We start from the raw sequence: 21,388 nt of genomic DNA, 5'->3' as shown, positions 1-21,388 counted from the left end.
CTCCTCCAATATATGATTCGATCCTGCTGCTTCTGTGTCTTGTTTTGGTGGAAGACTCAGGACGTCACTCATATCCATCATCTGTGGTGTCCCATGTCCTTTGCTTAGGCTGCTGAGGCTGCTGGCTGGCCTCAGTGGTCACGTGTAGTGGAGACTTCCACCAAAATAAGACCACAGAGCAGCAGAACTGGACCGCGGTGGGAGACACCAGAGCACTGTGGACAACGTAGTATGGGTTTTCTTTTCCACCTTCTCCAGTCTCCTTACCAAAAATGTGTTATCCTGGACAACTCCTTTAACAATGATCATCTCATTTCAGGGTCTCTAGAACTTTCAAATGTTGAAATCTCTAATTTTGGATCCACATTGTTCCCATCAATAAACTTTAACACATCACAAAGTTCTTCAATATCATCTTCAAGTATTCACCACAGCTGTGGAGGTGCTATTAGAGCAACCAACAGCACAAACCTTTTATTACATGCCAATGTAATATATGACAGTGTTGGACATGGGATACACCTCAATGGTGGTAACCACGTTCTTACGGATAACCTTCTCATGTTAATGAAGCAACCCAAAACCCAAGTTGAATGGGTGACGGGTATGAAGATTAGTCCACCAAGCCAAGCTTTCTTGTCTGGTAATTCAGTGGCAGGATCTGAACGTATTGCTTATCATGTACAAGGCCAAAGGTGTCACTCTGGAGAAAGACCTTGGCTGGAGAATGTGGCCCATTCAAGTCTTCATGGAATTCATGTCTACTGGCAAGATGATGGTCTTAGGAACTGCACAAAAATATCTGGGTTCCTATCTTATAAGAACTATGACTATGGTCTTTTCTTTCAAGTAGATGGCAGCTCATTGGTGGACAATGTGGCTCTTGTAGACAATAGGGTTGGCCTTTTACCAGTTGTTTCCCAAATAGCTGCTTATCCATATAATCCCTTGAAACAATACATCTCAATCCACAACTCTATTATAGTTGCAACAAGCCCAGCATTTGACTGCTTACGGGACAGAATTCACCCTTTGTCTGCCAATGTCACGCAACGAAATAGAGCCCCATCTTCACCCTATGGTGGGCGAGTTGGAATTCTTTGGCCAATATTTACTGGAAGACCCAGACAATGGCCGGATTATCCATGGCACATGTTAGCAAGTGATGGAGCTGTCTCCGGTTTAATGAAATTACAAGGTCAGTCTTGTTTTTACTTTTGACTTTTATGGAAAACCAGATACAAGTGGTCCATATTTAATGTGGTTCAACTGGGAAATAATAGCAATCCTAAGACCCACTGTGAATACACTCCCACCCTTTTTGGGCTGTTGGTTCTTTCCTTGTTCCCTGTAAACCAGTGTTGATGGGAAAGTATGACAACTACTTCATTAGACCATGAAAGGATATTGGCCATCTCCTCTCAAACATGGTGAGGAGCACATCAATCATGGTAACCATTTGCTCCTATCAACCCAGTGATCTGGAACCACTTCATAGGCTTCCACCAGAATCACCTGTTGACCCATATATTCCCCTTAGAAGAGACTTAGAATTTTTGCTTTCTCTTATAGAGGATAGATTCGTCCAATGGTGACCACTCACATCAGGACAATTATCTGGTCTGGTCTTGGAATTGTCATAAACCCATCCATGATGGCCTTATTGTGGATATGATAATAGACAGGGACACTACATGTATGAGAAGATACCCAAGCCACAATAAAGAAGACATGGCTGGGTTCCTGACAATCACTACAACATAGAAAGTTCCTACATTCATGGTCGTATCCATTGGAACTGATTAAGACAAAAGACGTCACCAAAAAGATGGTTAGTGAAAATGTTTGACAATTGACATTTTGTCAAAATTTTATTTTAATGGTCTAGAAATGTTCAAAAATGTAGAAATAGTTTTGAGTTTTGCATAGGATGTCATGGTCAGCAAGAATTTGACCACTACTGGTTAAATATAGTACTACGAGGTAGTCTTTCACATGAATAGTTGGCTTGAGTGCACCATAGTTCTAAAGAGAGGACCTTACGGTTGACTTATCTTGAGATTTCAGGGTCGATTTTAAAATCCAATTTCTGATCATTTTCCAGCCGATCTCGATCGTGAAATTTGCTTGAACGGGATTGATCTTTTCCGATCCTGATCGCTCAACCCTAATTGTATATTATATATACAGTACGGTTGAGCCAATCTTGAGATTTCAAAATCCGATTTTTGATCATTTTACAGCCGATCCCAATCGTGAAATTTCCTCGATCACCGATCGGCATCCGATCTTTTCCAATCCCGATCGCTCAACCCTAGAGGACTTCTCTGTTCTGGTTCATAAATTGTGGTCCAAACTTTTCCCTCCTTTCCCCCATGATGTCCAGATAGGGGTTGTCTTCGTCAGCTTACCTTTCAAATAGTATAGGGAATCTATTTCTTTTTCGGAACTAAGACCTTACCTTTTGTGTTGACCCCACCAGATGTGACGTTTTCTGGATTTAAGAAAAATTGCTACAGTGATGACATCGACACTTGCATTATGTCTAATCCTGGAACCATGGCTATCACTTGTCCGGTCATAGCTGAGAGGATCAAGATGTCTGACATAAGACCCGACCACATCTTCTATTTCCATCCACCAGACAGGTACCATTTTTTCCACCTTGTGTCTTCAGTTCACTATTACATGAGCCAGTAGTACTCACTGTATCCCTCAAACCGTCTACAGTACTACAAAGGCGGCCATTGTGTCCTTCTTCTACTTAGAAACACATGAAGTTAAAAGTCAGAAACATAAATGACATCATCTTATAACTGAGCAAAATGGCAATTTCACCAACAATTAGGATGAAAGAAAATGTCTGCCAAGCACAAGATGACTTTTTCAATGAGTTCCCTTCATTCAACTTGGACCTTTTCCTTATTTCCTGTGAAATTTTTCTCCAACTTTTACTGCAATTTTCTACATTTTATGCCAATTTAGCAAAGCTGGACTTGTCACTGAACCATGCTAATTTACGTCTATGTTCAAAGAGCAAGACTGTATGTGTCTTTGTATCTGTTTATTTTTCCCTATATCGGCCTTCAGGGGCGTAATTTGTGCCAAAAAAATTGTCAAAATTCCCAAAAACATGCCTTCATTTGCCAAGTATTTTAGGTACTGTGGTTTCATGGAAAATTAACATGACTTATTACAACATTGGCATGGCCTAAATTGCAACGCAGCACTCCAAACATCTGGATAGGTTATCAGTATAAAAAATACACCCTCTGGCCAGAAATGCCCTTCAACTCCAGGTTGCTTTAGATCTTTGGGGTAGGTGGTGATTGTAGATGCCAAAAAACACTATTCCACTAGGTACCTCAAAGATTGGAAACTGGTTCCCCATGAATCTTGAGGGACTCAGTAGGCACCTCAAAGATTGGAAACTGGTTCCCCATGAAGCTTGAGGGACTCAGTAGGCACCTCAAAGATTGGAAACTGGTTCCCCATGAATCTTAAGGGACTCAGATCGGTAGTATGACCTTCTTCTAAAGCAGTTACACACCCCTAGAAGATATGTCCTTCCATAGCTTTCCTCTTGGCTCAAGATGTTCCAAGATGAGTGACATAGGATGACCAGCTTTAAAATGAAAACCTTGGGGTTTCTCTATCGCGTTGTGATGCATATTTGGTGGTCTTGTGCCACTCACCTTGGAATATCTTGAGTTGAGGAAAGGAGGGGCATATTAGTAGACCACTAGGCCAAGTATTTATACTAGTACACAGTTGTGATGACTTGGTGTCAAGGTTTGGTGGATCTCATGAAGGTTGACCAGGTAGTGATAGGGGATTATTTAGTTTCACATGAAAAGACAAATATACTCCAGGGAGATTCATCAATTACATGGTCTTCTCATTTCATGGTAGAACCACGGAGTGTCCAATATCTGCAGAATGTTCTGGAGCACAAGCAGCGCTATTCAAAGATCTGGATGGCAGTTTTCTGGGTTTCGCTCCTCCCATCACCGTCTTTCCCAAGTCAGAACATGATGTGGTAGATCCTTGTTATAATGTTGGTAAGTAAATACTCATGAATATATCCTTCAATGGAAAATTCCAGAGAGAACCTCAACAATCCAACATACAGTGAAGATGTCAGTAGATGAACGCCTCTAAGGTAATATCAGTATTTTTTACCAGAGCATCCTTCCAATACCATCCTCTTAAAATCAAGGTAAGAGGAAAGTTTTGATATTTACTCATGTATGGAGATTAGCTTTGTTCTAGAAGGGAAAAACTCCTTCTCTATTGAGTTACAGAGTATCTACCTATAGATGGCCCTAGACAATTTTTTCTGTTGTGGATTTGCTACCAAACTGGTTTGTTGTTGGTTTACCTATAAGGGCATTGTCTAAGCAACCTCCCCAGTATTCATCCTTTAATTCCTGTACAGGGATGTGCTAGAACCTTTAAGAGGCAGAGAGAGATTGGGCAAGCCCACTGTGGACACCACAAGCGGATGATGGGTTGGAGGAGGCCACAGGAGCATGGGGAGCAACAGAGGGCCAGGAACTATGCAGAGGAATGAGTCAGGAGAGACTGGAACCCAGCAGTAAATCTCTGACATTACACTTCTCAGGAATAACTACCCCCTTGGGTGACATCATACTCAGGGGAAGGTTTTAGATCAGGGTTTCTAAACCTTTTCAATTTTACCCATTAGTGAAAACCTACTACCCCCAATGGACTTTATGTGACACTGGAAAATAGACACTGTGGTTTCATGTGACACTGGACAATGGGCACTATGGTTTCATTTGGTCATCATGTGACTGACCCTGCTCCAAATATTAAGTGGGAAAAAGATCCTTTTGCATGTAGAAGAACCTCTTCAGACCCCAGAGTATAATATATGGAGGCCCAGAACTCTTTTGGTCCTCCTTCCGTTACCTCTTTGGGGCTTCCTTGGGGCATCCAGATCTCTCTCTGCCTCTTTGATGACATCATGTGCCTGGGGTCATTGTTGAGACCTGTGATTGAGGACAGGAGCATGACATCACCAGGTGAGCATCAGATGCCACGAGAAGGCCCAAAAGAGGTGAGAGAAGGTGAGTTTGAATGTTTTTTATTTTTTACTCCTCCCTGGGCCTCCACCTATTATATTTTGGGGTCTGAATAGACCTCAGAATATAATTCGGCTGCCATTGTACATATATTGTTGTCAACTAAAATCTCGTGGGCTCAAACTGATTCTCATCTGGTTTTGGCCAAAAAACGATCCGATGTAGGGAAGAGTAAATCCAGTACTGAGAGTTTTCCTCATCAGCATCAGCATCCACTAAACTGGAGCAACCTCTGTTCCCTATTGATTGGCATCAAGTTTGTGACAACCACATTGCGCCCTCATCTTGTGGCCATGTCCAATGGCTTTGGCCTTAACATCAATGGAGTCAACACATCAGTAGCAGTAAAGATAATGTAGATGCCATCATTGGAAGCCATTGCTTTGCCAAGGATCTCTGAGAATGGTCCTTGGGTAAGTATCTGTTGCCTATTTATTGGCATCAAGTTTGCTTCAACCACATGGCGTCCTCATCTCATGGCCATGACCAGTGGTTATGGCCTTAACATTAATGGAGTCAACACATCAGTAGCCATGAAGATAATGTAGACGCCATCATTGGGCAGCCATGGGTTTGCCAAGGAACTATGAGGACGGTCCTTGGGTAAGTATCTGTTGCTTATATATTGATATCAAGTTCGCTTCAACCACATTGCGTCCTCATCTTGTGGCCATGACCAATGGCTTTGACCTTAACATCAATGGATTCAACACATCAGTAGCAGCAAATATAATGTAGATGCCATCATTGGGTAGCCATGGGTTTGCCAAGGATCTTTGAGGATGGTCCTTGGGTAACTATCTGTTGCCTATTTGTTGGCATCGGGTTCGCTTCAACCACATTGCATCCTCATCTTGTGGCCATGACCAATGGCTTTGACCTTAACATCAATGGAGTCAACACATCAGTAGTGGAGAAGATAATGTAGATGCCATCATTGGGAAGCCATGGCTTTGCCAAGGATCTATGAGGATGGTCCTTGGGTAACTATCTGTTGCCTATTTATTGGCATCAAGTTCGCTTCAACCACATTGCATCCTCATCTTGTGGCCATGACCAATGGCTTTGACCTTAACATCAATGGAGTCAACACATCAGTAGTGCCGAAGATAATGTAGATGCCATAATTGGGAAGCCATGGGTTTGCCAAGGAACTATGAGGATGGTTGTTTGGTAAGTATCTGTTGCTTATATATTGGCATCAAGTTTGCTTCAACCACATTGCGTCCTCATCTTGTGACCATGACCGATGGCTTTGGTCTTAACATCAATGGAGTCAACACATCAGTAGTGGCGAAGATAATGTAGATGCCACCATTGGGAAGCCATGGGTTTGCCAAGGATCTATGAGGATGGTCCTTGGGTATGTGTCTTCTAACATTTACAACCTGCTGATTTTGATCACCTTGGCACGTGTGGTTTGTCGCCTACTGCAGAATATCTCTCGGTACATCTGTATTTCAGGGTGATAGTTAACGTCCTGTATTTCCTGCCTTCCTTGCAGAAATTCATCTCTTTTCTTGTCTGTAGCTGTAAGAACTTCAAACAGCATTATTGGGATCTTACTTTTTCTATTTTTTTCTTATCCTGAGCGTCTCCATTCTTCAGGACTGACAGGACGCCGAAGATACAGATACAACTGGAAGGCTGACAGAAAACGCGTCTGCCTGTATCTAAGCCTGAATATGCCATTTTCTTGTAGCCCGAGGGGAAATCTCATTTTCTTTCCTAGGCAATTATAGGCCTCAAAGACTGAAACTAGGTATATGTCTCTTTAATCTCCGCAGAAATTTATGATCTCGCTTTCGACCGCTGATGTCCTGGGCTCCGCAGCCTACTAATATAAAATACTGCCAGGAATCCGAGACAAAAAAAAATGACAAAAGCAGCAGAATATGGCTCCGAGACTGTTATTTCTCTGACGCCGAGGTTACATAGACAATCTGTTTATGATAGCGGAGATACCACGTCGTTTTTAGGGCAAAGTAATGGCGTCGTACCTTGGCTTTGTACCGTAGACGGAAGATTAATACAAGCCATTGTGCGGGAAATTGTGGTCAGCAGATTTTAAATCTGATTTTAATCTGTGCGGCACAAGTTAAAAATAAAAACTGGTTGTTACGAGAAGAACCAAAGTCTATGTGTATGCAGTCCGTTGCAAAAGTATTCAACCCCTGCAAAAAAGCCAACGATTGGGTCTGCAGAGCTCGTGACACAGATACCAAACCAAATGCATTATGTTTAGGTGGATTTTTAAACTTAGAAACTGGGGGAAATATGGTTTGCATAAGTATTCAACCCCTATTCTGTGAAAGGTTCAAGGTTCTGCAGGATAAGGGATTGTGTTAACCATTGGCTTAGATAACGGTGGCCATACATACGAGATATCTGTTGGCTGAGCATTCTTCTGGCTTATAGCTATGTCTCCTGTTTGTGCCATACACATGATACTCAGCCAGTCTGTGCATGTGTAGTGGACTGGGGAGGGGAGAAGGTCTTCTGAATATGTCTGGTGGTGGTCATCCTCCCCATGAACAAAAAAGATTGTTTATGTTGAAATCAAAGTTCCCAAATCTTATCCACTCTGATTTGCCATCAGGAGAAATAAGAAGGATCCTACAGGATAGATGGTGGAAATTGTTGGGTTTGGGCAACGTACATCTAATAAAGGGCTACTAAACTTATATGTAAATATAAGAGATAAATAGTGATAGATATAATGTTAGATAGATAGAATGATAGATAGATAGATAGATAGATAGATAGATAGGAGATAGATAGATAGATAGATAGATAGATAGATAGATAGATAGATAGATAGATATGGAATTTGATCAATATCAAGATAGACAATAAATATTTGATAGATAGATAATAGATTAAGTTATATTTATGGAATTTTATTGATATATATATAAAAATGACAAATATTACATAAATTAAATAGATAGATAAAGATAGATGATAGATAGATAGATAGATAGATAGATAGATAGATAGATAGATGATAGATAGATAGATAGATAGATAGATAGATAGGAGATGAAGCTATATTTATGGAACTTTATAGATATATACAAGTGACATGAGTATTAGGTAAATATGATAGATAGATAGATAGATAGATAGATAGATAGATAGATAGATAGATGATAGATAGATAGATAGATAGATAGATAGATGATAGAGAGAGATAGATAGATAGATAGATAGATAGATAGATAGATAGATAGATAGATAGATAGGAGATAGATAGATAGATAGATAGATAGATAGATAGATAGATAGATAGATAGGAGATAGATAGATAGATAGATAGATAGATGATAGATAGATAGATAGATAGATAGATAGATAGATAGGAGATAGATAGATAGATAGATAGATAGATAGATAGATGATAGATATGGGATAGATAGGAGATAGATAGATAGATAGATAGATAGATAGATAGATAGATAGATAGGAGATAGATAGATAGATAGATAGATAGATAGATAGATAGATAGAAGATAGATAGATATGGGATAGATAGGAGATAGATAGATAGATAGATAGATAGATAGATAGATAGATAGATAGATAGGAGATAGATAGATAGGAGAGAGATAGATAGATAGATAGATAGATAGATAGATAGATAGATAGGAGATAGATAGATAGATAGATAGATAGATAGATAGGAGATAGATAGATAGATAGATAGATAGATAGATAGATAATAGATAGATAGGAGATAGATTGATAGATAGATAGATAGATAGATAGATGATAGATAGATAGGAGATAGATAGATAGATAGATAGATAGATAGATAGATAGAAGATAGATAGAAGATAGATAGATAGATAGATAGATAGATAGATAGATAGATAGATATCGGATAGATAGGAGATGATAGATAGATAGATAGATAGATAGATAGATAGATAGATAGATAGATAGATAGATATCGGATAGATAGGAGATAGATAGATAGATAGATAGGAGATAGATAGATAGATAGATAGATAGATAGGAGATAGATAGATAGATAGATAGATAGATAGATAGATAGATAGAAGATAGATAGATAGATAGATAGATAGATAGATAGATAGATAGATATCCTTTTCATTCATTCAATTCAATTTTCATACAGAGCAGATTTAATTCAAAAACAAAAAAACTGTTCTCAGGACTTAGACCAGGGTGGAATCTGCAGATCTCTCTTCTGTGTTTTCATATTTATACTCCATGTCAATAACCGTCTTCTCTAAAACATCCGTGACAATATCCGTAACATTTTTCTTCAAAGTACCACGGCACCTCGTGTCTGACCTTTGCTACCGAATCCGAGATTTTCTCTTTAGATTTGGAGGTTCCTGGAGTCTTATTTTTATCTTCTTTCCCACATGAGGAAGATCTTCAAAGGGTCCAAAATTAGACACAAGAAAAGCTCTGAAAATTATTTGCAGGGACCTTGTAGAAGAAATTGGAAGCATTTCATCATATTGTTGTCCTCCAAATATTAGCATTTAATGAGATACACATTTCCTTCATTTATTTTGAGTCTTCTCCAAGGCCGGCAAATACCAGAATCTCCAGTGTTATCGTAGGATAGGAACCTTATTGGTTTGTTTTCTTTTCATTCTTTCTGTTTTGATTGTGAGTTTTTTTGGAAATCCGTCTGTTTTTGAACTGAAGGAGCCGCACTAATAAGATGGGACTTTGGGAGGAGGTAGAACAATCGTACAATATGTCTACAGATCTTCCACAGATAGACAGCTGTTTTTCAAACAGGATATTGAAGAAGCCAGATTCTCAAGAACAACGGGATTTCATTCATGAATGTTCTACCAAAAGAATTTTGCCAACTCAGAGTTTAGCTACGCATGTTTCTCCGTAAGGTCAATGGACAAGGGGAGGCGAGAGGTAGATATTACAATGTTGTCTTCATTACTGCCCCATTGAGAACATGCCTTTAGCTTTGTCATAAAAAACAAAATTCAAGAGGTTACGTTGAAAAAATTTGACCTTAGAGTTTGGTGGATTTTTTCTTAGTATGAAATAATAGCTTGGCCTGCCAATGTGTAGATAGTTATGTATGAGGTAGATAGACATGACATTGATAGATAGATAGATCATAGATAGGCAGATAGATAGATAGATAGATAGATAGGATATAGATAGATAGATAGATAGATAGATAGATAGATAGATGATAGATAGATAGATAGATAGATAGGAGATAGATAGATAGATAGATAGATAGGAGATAGATAGATAGATAGATAGATAGATAGATAGATAGATAGATAGATAGGAGATAGATAGATAGATAGATAGATAGATAGATAGATAGAGAGATAGATAGATGATAGATAGGAGATAGATAATAGATAGATAGATAGATAGATAGATAGATAGATAGATAGATAGATAGGAGATAGATAGATAAATAGGAGATAGATAATAGATAATAAATAGATAGATAGATAATAGATAGATGTGATAGATAGATAGAAATAGATAGATAGATAGATAGATAGATAGATAGATAGATAGATAGATAGATAGGAGATAGATAGATAGATAAATAGGAGATAGATAATAGATAATAAATAGATAGATAATAGATAGATGTGATAGATAGATAGAAATAGATAATAGATAGATAGGAGATAGATAGATAGATGATAGATAGATAGATAGATAGATAGATAGATAGATAGGAGATAGATAATAGATAATAAATAGATAGATAGATAGATAGATAGATAGATAGATAGATAGATAGAGACTGCGAGTAAATTGAGGTGTCCGTCATTGCTTCCCATTGAAAACAATAATTTTGAGGTGACATCCAGGTTGGACTAGGGCCCCCCTTCTCCTAGGGCCTCATGTTCTTCTATAGTATATGACCTTGTTAGACCCGGTGGCTTAGTTTCATCAGGTTGTTCATGGGCTGAATGTGTGGTTGAGTTGGTAAAGTTCAATGAGGTAAAAGAAGACATTCAGTAGAAAGTGAATTATAGAGGTACCCAGGCAGGGGTGAACCTATCCCTTTCGGCGCCTGAGGCGAACGACAAAAAGCCCCCCCCCCGGGAGGAGGGGGCGGAGCGGAGGGGGTGTGGCGGAGCGATGGGGGTGGGGCTTAGCGGCGTTCGCAGACAGAGAGCAGGCACGGAGAGAACCTGCTCTCTGTCTGAGCGTGAGGGGAGGCTGCTGGAGCAGCGCTACTCCAGCGGCCTCCCCAATCCGCCGCTCGGTGCTAAGCCAGTCCAGGACAGCTTGTCAGCAAAAATGCCGCCCTCCCTGGGGCCCTGTCATAGCGCCACCTGAAGCGGTCGCTTCAGGTCGCCTCATGGGAGGTGCGGCGCTGTACCCAGGACAGGTGAATTCTGGCTGTAGCTTCATTCACTGACTTCATGGGCTTCATGAACCTTGAGGATGAGCTATGTCCACCCGTAGAGCCTACAGTATGGTTATGTGATGTTGTGTAGCTTTAGGGGGTGCAGGGTCAGATAACCTAGGTGACAACTCTATGGGTGGCCATATTGGACGTTACTCTGTGTCCCATATTGTATAACACTGAACAATCCCTTCTTCCATATGCATGCATACGTAGTTCAATAGAGCACCTGTATGATTTGATTGTGTGGAGGGGAGTAACCCGATGGCCCCCGATGGGTCCATTGAAGTAAAAAATTGGTTGTGTTGAAATCCAACTGCTTGGCCCTTATCTCTGCCAACATTTGCCACATTCGGAGGATCCCATACACATTATATTGTGTATGGTCAACAACTCTCTCCCCTCCTGACACCCCGTAGACATGCATGCTCAGCTCAACTATGTGTGCATGTATTCTCCATAGGGGAGAGCGGAATTGGTGGATTCCAGGCTCCTCATCTTCCCCCCTATGGACAAAAGGATTGGACATGTTGAAATCCAACTACTCAACCCTTATCTCCCCGCATTCTTCTATTGGAGGAGGGTCAGGACACCCCCCTATGCATTAGAGGGTAAGCCGGTCTTGCTGAAATTGTCAAGTTTGGGCAACTTTATCGGCGTTGTTATAGTTTCTTATTTGGTGAAGATCGGCAATGGTCAGACTCTGGGGTGACCCACTGATCAGCTGTTCGATAGGAATCCAAGCACAGCACCATAAATTGTATAGTGGCAGTGCTTGGTATTGCATCCTGGCCCTATTTACTTAAAGGGATTCTACCATTAAACTACCTTTTTTTCTAATGAACACGTCGGAATAGCCTTAAGAAAGGCTATTCGTCTCCTACCTTTAGACGTGGTCTCTGCCGCGCCGTTCCGTAGAAATACCGGTTTTAACTGGTATGCAAATGAGCTCTCCGCAGCAATGAGAGCGGGCCCCAGCGCTGAAACACTGATGAGCGCATCCCCATTGCTGCCCAGAGCTCTTTCCTGCGCCGCCTCCTTCTTCTGAAGCAACTCCGCCTCTTCTGGCTTCTCTTGCTCTTGTAGTTCGATACAGGAGCATAGAGAGGCCACCCCAAAATGGCCGCCGGCCAGCTCCTGTATTGAACTGCAAGAGCGGCTTCTCCAAAATGGCCGCCGGCCGGCTCCTGTATTGAACTGCAAGAGCGGCTACCGAAAAATAGCCGCCGGCGGCCATTTTTGGGTAGCCGCTCTTGCAGTTCAATACAGGAGCCGGCCGGCGGCCATTTTGGGGTGGCCTCTCTATGCTCCTGTATAGAACTACAAGAGCAAGAGAAGCCAGAAGAGGCGGAGTTGCTGCAGAAGACCACGTCTAAAGGTAGGAGACGAATAGCCGTTCTTAAAGCTATTCCGACGTGGTAATTAGAAAAAAAAGTAGTTTAATGGTAGAATCCCTTTAAATGGGACTGAATTGCGAATAGGTCATGTGATTGACGAATGTGACGTCATCCGGCTCGGGAAGTGAATCCATGGGGGTCTCAGGTGATCCACCGATGACCTATCCAAAGAATAGGTCATCCCCTACCCAAGCCTGTAAATCTCCATCAACCTATTGACCACCTTGACAAACGTCCACCATTTCTCCCCCGTCTATTAAAACCTCACAAATTTGCCTGCGAATTCGCGACGGGGAAACGTTCTGCGAAAGACTCTAGAAGGACGTTGTAATGGTTTGTAATTCCCTGATAAAACAAGCTTTCATTCACTAACACCTCCCGGTTATTTATATGATCTCTGGATTATAAAAAACAAAAAAACAAGGAACAAATAAGCAAAGAAAAAAACAAAAAAATTAGTTGATCCATCTTGATAAATAGACAAAAGACAAGAATCCCGCAGCACTATCTAAAACAAATAGGGGATTGCTTCTGACGCAGCTCCACGCTGAGGCTCCAATCCCTGTGACATGTGACATAGAGAAAAGGTCACGTTGCCCCGCATCGGCCCTGCCAAAGTCAAGTTAATTAATGCTTTGTTTTTTTTCTAATTCAAATGGATGGAGCTCGGGGCGAAAGCGCGATGTGGAAATGCAGAACAATCCAACTTAGCACAGCCTGACAGATTGCGTGCTTCTCTACGCCCAGGGACAAAGAAGACGCTTTCAGTGAAGTCAGAAGTCTCGAGGTTCCGGGATTATCATTAGGATCGTGATTATCTTTCTTTACTACTTCTAGGCGACTTTTGCTATTCATCTGCCTCCTTCTGTGATGATATAAATAGCAGCGCGGTGCCTACAAAAAAAAAGTATTCACGCCCCTCGTCTCATGCTTTAGCGTGCGGTGGATTTCGTGGAAAGGCTCTTTAATGTCAAAGTCAAAAATAAAAATAAAAAAAAAACATCCATTTCAGTTTATTGCGCGTAAAATGGTGGATTTGCAAAAGTATTCACTCCCCATCAATAGTCTTGTAGTTATTGCCTGCTGTGGGAAGCTTTATCCAGGATTAGAAAATATGGCGTCTGGGTTTCCGATAGAGCTCAGGAAGTGACATCACGTCCGCTGTTCACATGGCCGTGCTCAAAGGAATGGGACTGAGCTGCAGCATGGCCATGTGACTCAAGGGTATGATGTCACTTCAAAGAAGCGGACAACCCCTGGACAACCCCGTATTGAGGACCTATCTTATCTCAGATAGGCAACACCCAGCACCCCCACCAGACGACTAGTTGAAGAGGATGTAATGTTAATCAGTCGCATGACCTATTCCCAGCTCAGTCCCATTCAAGTGAATGGGGCTTAATCGCATACCCCCCAACTTTTAAAGGACAGAAAGAGGGACAAAATGTGGGCGGGCCGCGGCACATTTAGCTCCACACACTTCTAAATTGATTCTACCCATTTCCATCCATTTCTCAATGGGTACACCCTGCACCCCACAGTACACCCATGCACCCCACATCTCCCCTCACACAGTACACCCTGCACCCCACAGTACACCCATGCACCCCACATCTCCCCTCACACAGTACACCCTGCACCCAACATCTCTCCCATTCCCACAGTCAACCTTGCACCCCACATCCCCCACAGTGCACCCTGCACCCCACTTCTCCCCCATACACAGTACACACTGCACCTCACATCTCTCCCCCACCCACAGCCAACCATTCACCCCACATCCCCCCACAGTACACCCTGAACCCCACATCCCCCCCTCACACAGTCCACCCCGAACCCCACATCCCCCCCTCACACACAGTCCACCCTGCATCTAACATCTCCCCCCATCCTGTACCTTAGACCACACATCTCTCCATTCCTTCCAGCACTGCACAGGATATAAAGACACGCCCACCTAGTCTCGTGACCGTCTGATGTCACACAGGTCCTTATGAGTACAGTAGTCAAACTTTCCCCGATCATCCCCTGCTCTTATCGCAGTTACAACCTTTTATCTGTTATAAGAGCGGGTGGTGAACGGGGGATAGTGTGTTAATAAGCAAAACACTCCAGGAGCAGAGCGGGACATGCGGCAAGCCGTGCGGGACAAGAGTTTAAAATCAGGAATGTCCCGCAGAATGTGGGACGGTTGGGAGCTATGTAACCGCAATACCAAGTACAGCCACTACACAATGTACGGCGTCGAGCTTGGTAAGCAGTGAAGAGACTACACCATTCATGCAAATCATGGGGGTGCCAGATGTTGAACCCCCAAAAAATGTGATATCAATAACAGCTTAAGGATAGGCCATCCATATTATAATTCTGAAATCCCTATTTAAGCCCTGTCACATTGAAATTGGAAAAAAAATCATCTGGAAAATATTTCTTTTTTTTTTTTTTTGTTGCTGATTATTAATTTACGTCATAAGTAACTATTGGCACTCCACTGATGGACAGAGTATTCCCAAGAAGACTTTGTCCAAGCTTTCTTTTACTTTATCCCGCCTTCTAAGTTGAAGATCCGCTGTTCTCTTTGGCCAATGGCCAATGGACAATCCCAGGTCGTCCTAATGGGTAGTGGGATTCATTTTTCCTTCATGTTCAGAGACAGACTTGACATTTTGCCAGTGTACGTTCCAGACATCCGAAAAGGTTTGGACCTGTTCTTCAGCGTCAGTATGTAATGTGCAGCGCCCCCTAGAGCTAAAGCGGGGACAGGTGTGTTAGGAGTGGAAATCGGTGAGTAACATGTTGACCATTACCTCCATGATTCCTGGGGCCTCTTACAATTGCATGGGTTGCGTTATGACCCAAGTTGCCCCTGGATAGGTTGGTCTTAGGATGAGACCTCTCCATTGGATTGACAGATCTCATCCTAGTCGATGGTTGTACCAAAGTCAACTCTCTTTATATTGTAAACTGCACAACTCCTTCCGTCCCTCGCCCGCCCGCCATGTCTCCAGCTTTACATAAAATTCTCTGGATTAGAACTCCAAAGGTTCCTCGTCCTGTGACCCGTATGGAACGTCTTTAGATGTCTCCACATAAAGCAGAGTGAATCCTGAACGTGACAGAAGAGCTTGTTTACTGCTCAACAAACAGCGAGGACAGGGAGCATCGAGTGCGAACGCAGACAATGGAGCGCTATACAAAGTAACAATGACACCCAACACTCGCTGGTGGCAATGGCAAGGCTGATTCCAGGCCGTGTATCACAATGAGATTGTCTACTTGAATATTCCAGCCAGGCTGCAGGGACGCGGCTTCTCCGCTGATTCATTCTGATCAATAGGCTTTGTCTTTTGAATAACATTGAGACTTTCACACAAACCTATTGACAGTAACCACACTTGACAAATATTCTTCCTCCTCAGTTCTCAACAAAGGGAAGAGACTCAATGACTCGATAAAGAGAATGCAAAGTAGAAGACATCTGACAAAAACATGGGGGAGGCGGAAAAGTTTTGCAGGCCTTGATTCACTGGCCTCATTCCTAGTGATAACCTATTTTTTTTTTTGTACTGCTGTCAATGAAGGGGTTAATATTTTAAAGAGTCAGTTCAGGCCTAAAACATGTTCAGACCTCCACCACCAATAGTCCTAGCATTTATGTACCCAACATTGACTTCCTATAGTCAGCTGATCGCCCTGTCACCACTAGGCCAAACCAAGGCTTCCTGGAAGGATCTGCTGGTGTCATCCCCCACCCTTTAGTCTTCTAAGGTGTTTCCAATGATCTCCTAATGGCTAAATCTAATGGTGACTTCTCTCTTCTTATTCTTCTGGACCTCTCTGCAGCTTTTGACACTGTTGACCATCATCTCCTCCTCACTATGCTCCACTCAGTCGGCCTCATGGACACTGCGGTCTCCTGGTTCTCCTCTTATCTCTCAGACCACACTTTCAGCGTATCATTTGCGGGCTCTGTTTCCTCACTGCTTTCCCTTGCTGTTGGGGTTCCTCAGGGCTTGGTCCTAGGCCCCCTGCTCTTTTCTCTCTACACAGCCCCCATTGGACAAACCATCACCAGATTTGGGTTCAGGTACCATCATTATGCTGATGACACCCAATTATACACATCTTCCCATGACATCACCCCTGCACTCATACAGAACACCAGTGACTGTCTCTCTGCTGTCTCTAATATCATGTCCTCGCTCTATCTGAAACTAAATCTCTCCAAGACTGAACTACTACTGTTTCCACTAATAGATCTGTCCCTGATATATCCATTGCAGTCTCAGGCCTTACTATAACTCCTAGGCAGCATGCCCGCTGCCTCGGGGTCATGTTTGACGCAGACCTTTCCTTCACCCCTCATGTTGAATCACTCGCACGTTCATGTCACCTCCACCTCAAAAACATCTCCAGAATACGCCCTTTCCTTACCAGAGATACACTAAAGACACTTACTGTCTCTCTGATTCATTCTCACCTTGATTACTGTAACTCCTTACTAATCGGTCTTCCCCTCACTAAACTCTCCCCTCTACAATCTATTCTGAATGCAGCGGCCAGGCTCATCTATCAGGCTAGACGCTACAGCGATGCCTCTGGTCTGTGCCGGCCACTACATTGGCTGCCTATTCATTATAGAATAAAATATAAAGTTATCACTCTCATCCACAAGGCTCTCCATAATGCCGCACCTCCCTACATCTCCTCCCTCATCTCTGTCTACCGCCCAACCCGTGCTCTCCGCTCACTCAATGACCTAACACTTACATCCTCTATTATCAGAACCTCCCACGCTCGTATACAAGACTTCTCCCGAGCTGCACCACTTCTCTGGAATGCTCTACCCCGGACAATCAGATTAACTCCCAATTTCTACAGTTTCAAACGCAAACTAAGAGTGCATTCACACTGAGTAAACGCTAGCTTATTCTGAACGTAAAACACGTTCAGAATAAGCGGCGTCTAAAGCAGCTCCATTCATTTCTATGGGAGCGGGGATACGAGCGCTCCCCATAGAAATGAATGGGCTGCTTCTTTCACTCCGTGCAGTCCCATTGAAGTGAATGGGGAGTGCCGGCGTGTACGCTCCGGCATGAGCAGAGCTTGCCGTATACGCCGGCACTCCCCATTCACTTCAATGGGACTGCACGGAGTGAAAGAAGCAGCCCATTCATTTCTATGGGGAGCGCTCGTATCCCCGCTCCCATAGAAATGAATGGAGCTGCTTTAGACGCCGCTTATTCTGAACGTGTTTTACGTTCAGAATAAGCTAGCGTTTACTCAGTGTGAATGCACCCTAAAGACGCATCTTTTCAGACAGGCCTATCACAATTCCTAATAACTTGAATCCTACAAATTGTACAATGCTGCGGAATATGTTGGCGCTATATAAATAAAATGTATTATTATTATTATACAGTGGTGAAGGCCAACTTTTCAACTTAGCAATCTTAGGGTGGATGACCGATGATGGCCATATTCAGTATCCCCCTGCACCCCCTGTTTTGTGATGTATACTCAGCGTTGTGCCCATGTTTAGAAGTTCTGTGTTTTCGCTTGGTAATGTGTAATGGTACGAACTAGTAATGGCTGCGCGTGACCAATCTGGAAGGTCCTGAGCAGTGGATCCTCATCTTTGCCATCCATATGCCTTAATAGGACTTTCAGAAAATAACTGTCTGCAAGCAGATTCTCTACTATCATAAGGGACATTAACAGGGATTCAGTAGGGACTGTCCTCCATCCAACAGAGCTACTCCTTGAATTGAAAACAGAACTTTGTATCTCCATCTTCTTACCTAGCCTTGTCCACAATCCAATTTCCCGCCCTCTTGGGTCATCTCCAGTACAACCTGGACCAACTTAGAGGAACAGCGGTAGCTGAAGTTTTTCAAAAGTGATATCCTATATGATCCCTGAGACATCTGCATTCCAGGATGTAATGAGAATAAGATGGTGAAAGAATAACTTACATTCCTTCTACGATGAAGAACACTCCATCAGCATAGGGTTATACAATATATTGGACTCATCAAACCTTATATTCCCTGCTTATAAAGGGTGTAGATCAAAGCAACTCCCCAATCGTAAGACGTACTGACCCAACACCTCCATGACTCCTTGGTCTATTGAATATATGACTCACCAGAGCAGAAATGTAAATGTGTTCGAAATTGCCAGGGGGGAATTCTTTCTTCTTAAGATAGTAGTGATCTGTCTAAGCTATGTCCATACTGTAGGTGGGAAGGTCCTGGTACTGGTGGACTCTACTTAGTTCACCCTACAAGGAATAGCTCACCCCACTGATTCTGGTGGCTATGTCTTGTAGAAATGTTGAAGTAACCCTTGTGTCTCTTTACACATTTCCATAATAACTAGTTCATATATATATCTAGCCAAACACAACATAGTGGCCCCACAAAAAGCATATGGCATCTCTTATAGCTTCAACAAATTGACATAGAGGACAAAGTGGCACCTGATGGACACAATTGACATATAATGGGTTCTGTTGAGTTACATCGTGATATCCATCTTTTTCTCAGAAAGTAGTGCTTCTTCCATCAATTGTGATGGAACTTGTGATGAACGAATCTATGGAGCCTCCAAGACAGAAGAGATCTTTGGATCACAGTTGGAGAATAAGGTGTGGAGTAAGAAATTTTTTCATTCCTCACCCTTAACCCCAACAAGGAAAAATAGACTTTCCCTTTTGAATTTCCTGGCTATGGTCCATAGAGTATTCACCAGTTGGTGGCAGAACCAAAGCCAAGGGTTGTCATCAGGAGGAGATAAACCTGAAGCTGGTGTACAGATGGAATCACAAGCTGGATCGGGGTCAAAACCTGAAGATCAAGCTCCCAAGGAGCAATATAAAACCAGGGTCCAGATAAATGATGGCAGGCTGAATGTCTGGTATCTGAGCACGGTGAACTAACTTTCATTAGTGGATGGCTTTCATTACCTATCAGTATGTCTTTTTTGGGAATATGGGATGGAAATCCATGCAAACATGGGGGGAACATACAAACTCCTTGCAGATGGTTTTTTTGCCCTTGGTGGGATTTGAACACCAGGATCCAGCACTGCAAAGCTGCAGTGCTAACCACTGAGCCACCACGTGGACCTGATGAGAATAAAAAAGATTTGTCTACTTGGTTAGAACTGAGCAACTCTGACCAGGAATATTGCCCCACCACAAGGCCCTGAGATCCAAGGGGCAAGGATTAGAAAACCTCCCAGATCACTATACTTTGGGAACTGTTGATGAAGCCATGATAGGAACTGGTTGTCACCTTCTCTCTGGACAAGATGAACTCTAATGTCCCTTCAGATTAAATAAAATTAATAGATATTGGCTTATGGATTCTACCTTCTGGCCCATGCCCTCAAATGCAACCATTTGTCCATCGGGTGAAAGATGCTCTAACCAGAAGTACAAATTTACACAAAGACTGTTAACAATTCAAGAGAAGATAGAGATGACCTAAGATGGTTTCTCCATGGTTCTCCTAATAGCTCCAGGGGTCTACATGCCTTGGTAAACTAAGGTTTTAAGGATTTCACAGGTTTACCCGTGCAAACAAGAAATGATTTAACCCCTGTCCCTGTATAGAACGTTATCATCATAGTATGAATGACCTATCCAAGTTCACTTGTCCATCGGTGGAGGACACAATGCCTTCCTTGTGTAGACTTCACCTATTATTTTCGGGCCCTTTTGAGATGACCCTGTGACTGATGATGAGCCGAGCTCCCACGAGCGGACGCAACATGTGATGTGTCAGTGACCAAGGGAAAAGTATGCCGGGATCACTGGAAATTTGTCATGCCTCTTCTAACAGTGGCGCTCACTGATTCAACCCAGAGACGTCTTATGACTTGCACATGACTTCCAAATATTTGACTTTATGAAGCTCGAGCCTCTCTGATCTGCTATATGAGCTTTGTTTCCTTCATAATTCCCAGCAAAGTCCACAGTTATTGGAAGGAAATCACGGTTTTATTTTTTCAAAAGGAGAATTCGACGCTTACGATAATTGACCCATTGGCTCCAAAAATAAGACGGGACAGGTACTTAAAGGGTTCAAGACGTAACTCGAAACTATTGGGCCCCACAACCAATTTATAATATTGGTGTCCTCCTACGTGGCAGAGGGGCCTTTGGACTGACCTTTCATTATAAACCCCCGATACGTTCGGGTAGTTGCCTCTGTTTCGGGGAAAGTCGGTAACAACCCCAATGGCTTCCAAGACCTCCCAAAGGATTTTCGGAATTGGCTCTATGGGGGCTATAATATTGCATGAAGTGGGGCTGGCCACGATGCAAAATCCATTACATTTCTTCTTTCCAGCCCAACATCGGAGATGGGGAAGTCATGGTCCAAGGTTAGGAGGCCTCTCGAGTATGGAAAAGTATTTTTTGGATATTTTTTTGCTATATTTTAAGATATTTCTGCAGTTTTTTCTTTTTTTTTAATGGCTTA

General features: G+C 42.5%; 1 protein-coding gene across 1 annotated transcript in view; it reads left to right on the top strand.

Annotated features, from left to right (window-relative positions):
- Window positions 1–21,388, top strand: part of PKHD1 (PKHD1 ciliary IPT domain containing fibrocystin/polyductin) — a 395,316-nt gene that overhangs the window by 285,303 nt on the left and 88,625 nt on the right. The window contains exons 56-58 of the mRNA XM_075266923.1: window positions 320–1,198; window positions 2,483–2,648; window positions 3,913–4,061. Coding sequence (XP_075123024.1) covers window positions 320–1,198; window positions 2,483–2,648; window positions 3,913–4,061 — 1,194 coding nt within the window. The remainder of the gene's footprint in view (window positions 1–319; window positions 1,199–2,482; window positions 2,649–3,912; window positions 4,062–21,388) is intronic.

This window comes from Leptodactylus fuscus, chromosome 3, assembly GCF_031893055.1.
Source record: "Leptodactylus fuscus isolate aLepFus1 chromosome 3, aLepFus1.hap2, whole genome shotgun sequence".
Taxonomy (NCBI): Eukaryota; Metazoa; Chordata; class Amphibia; order Anura; family Leptodactylidae; genus Leptodactylus; species Leptodactylus fuscus.
Note: the sequence above shows the minus strand (reverse complement) of the source record. Positions and strands in the feature narration are given on the sequence as shown.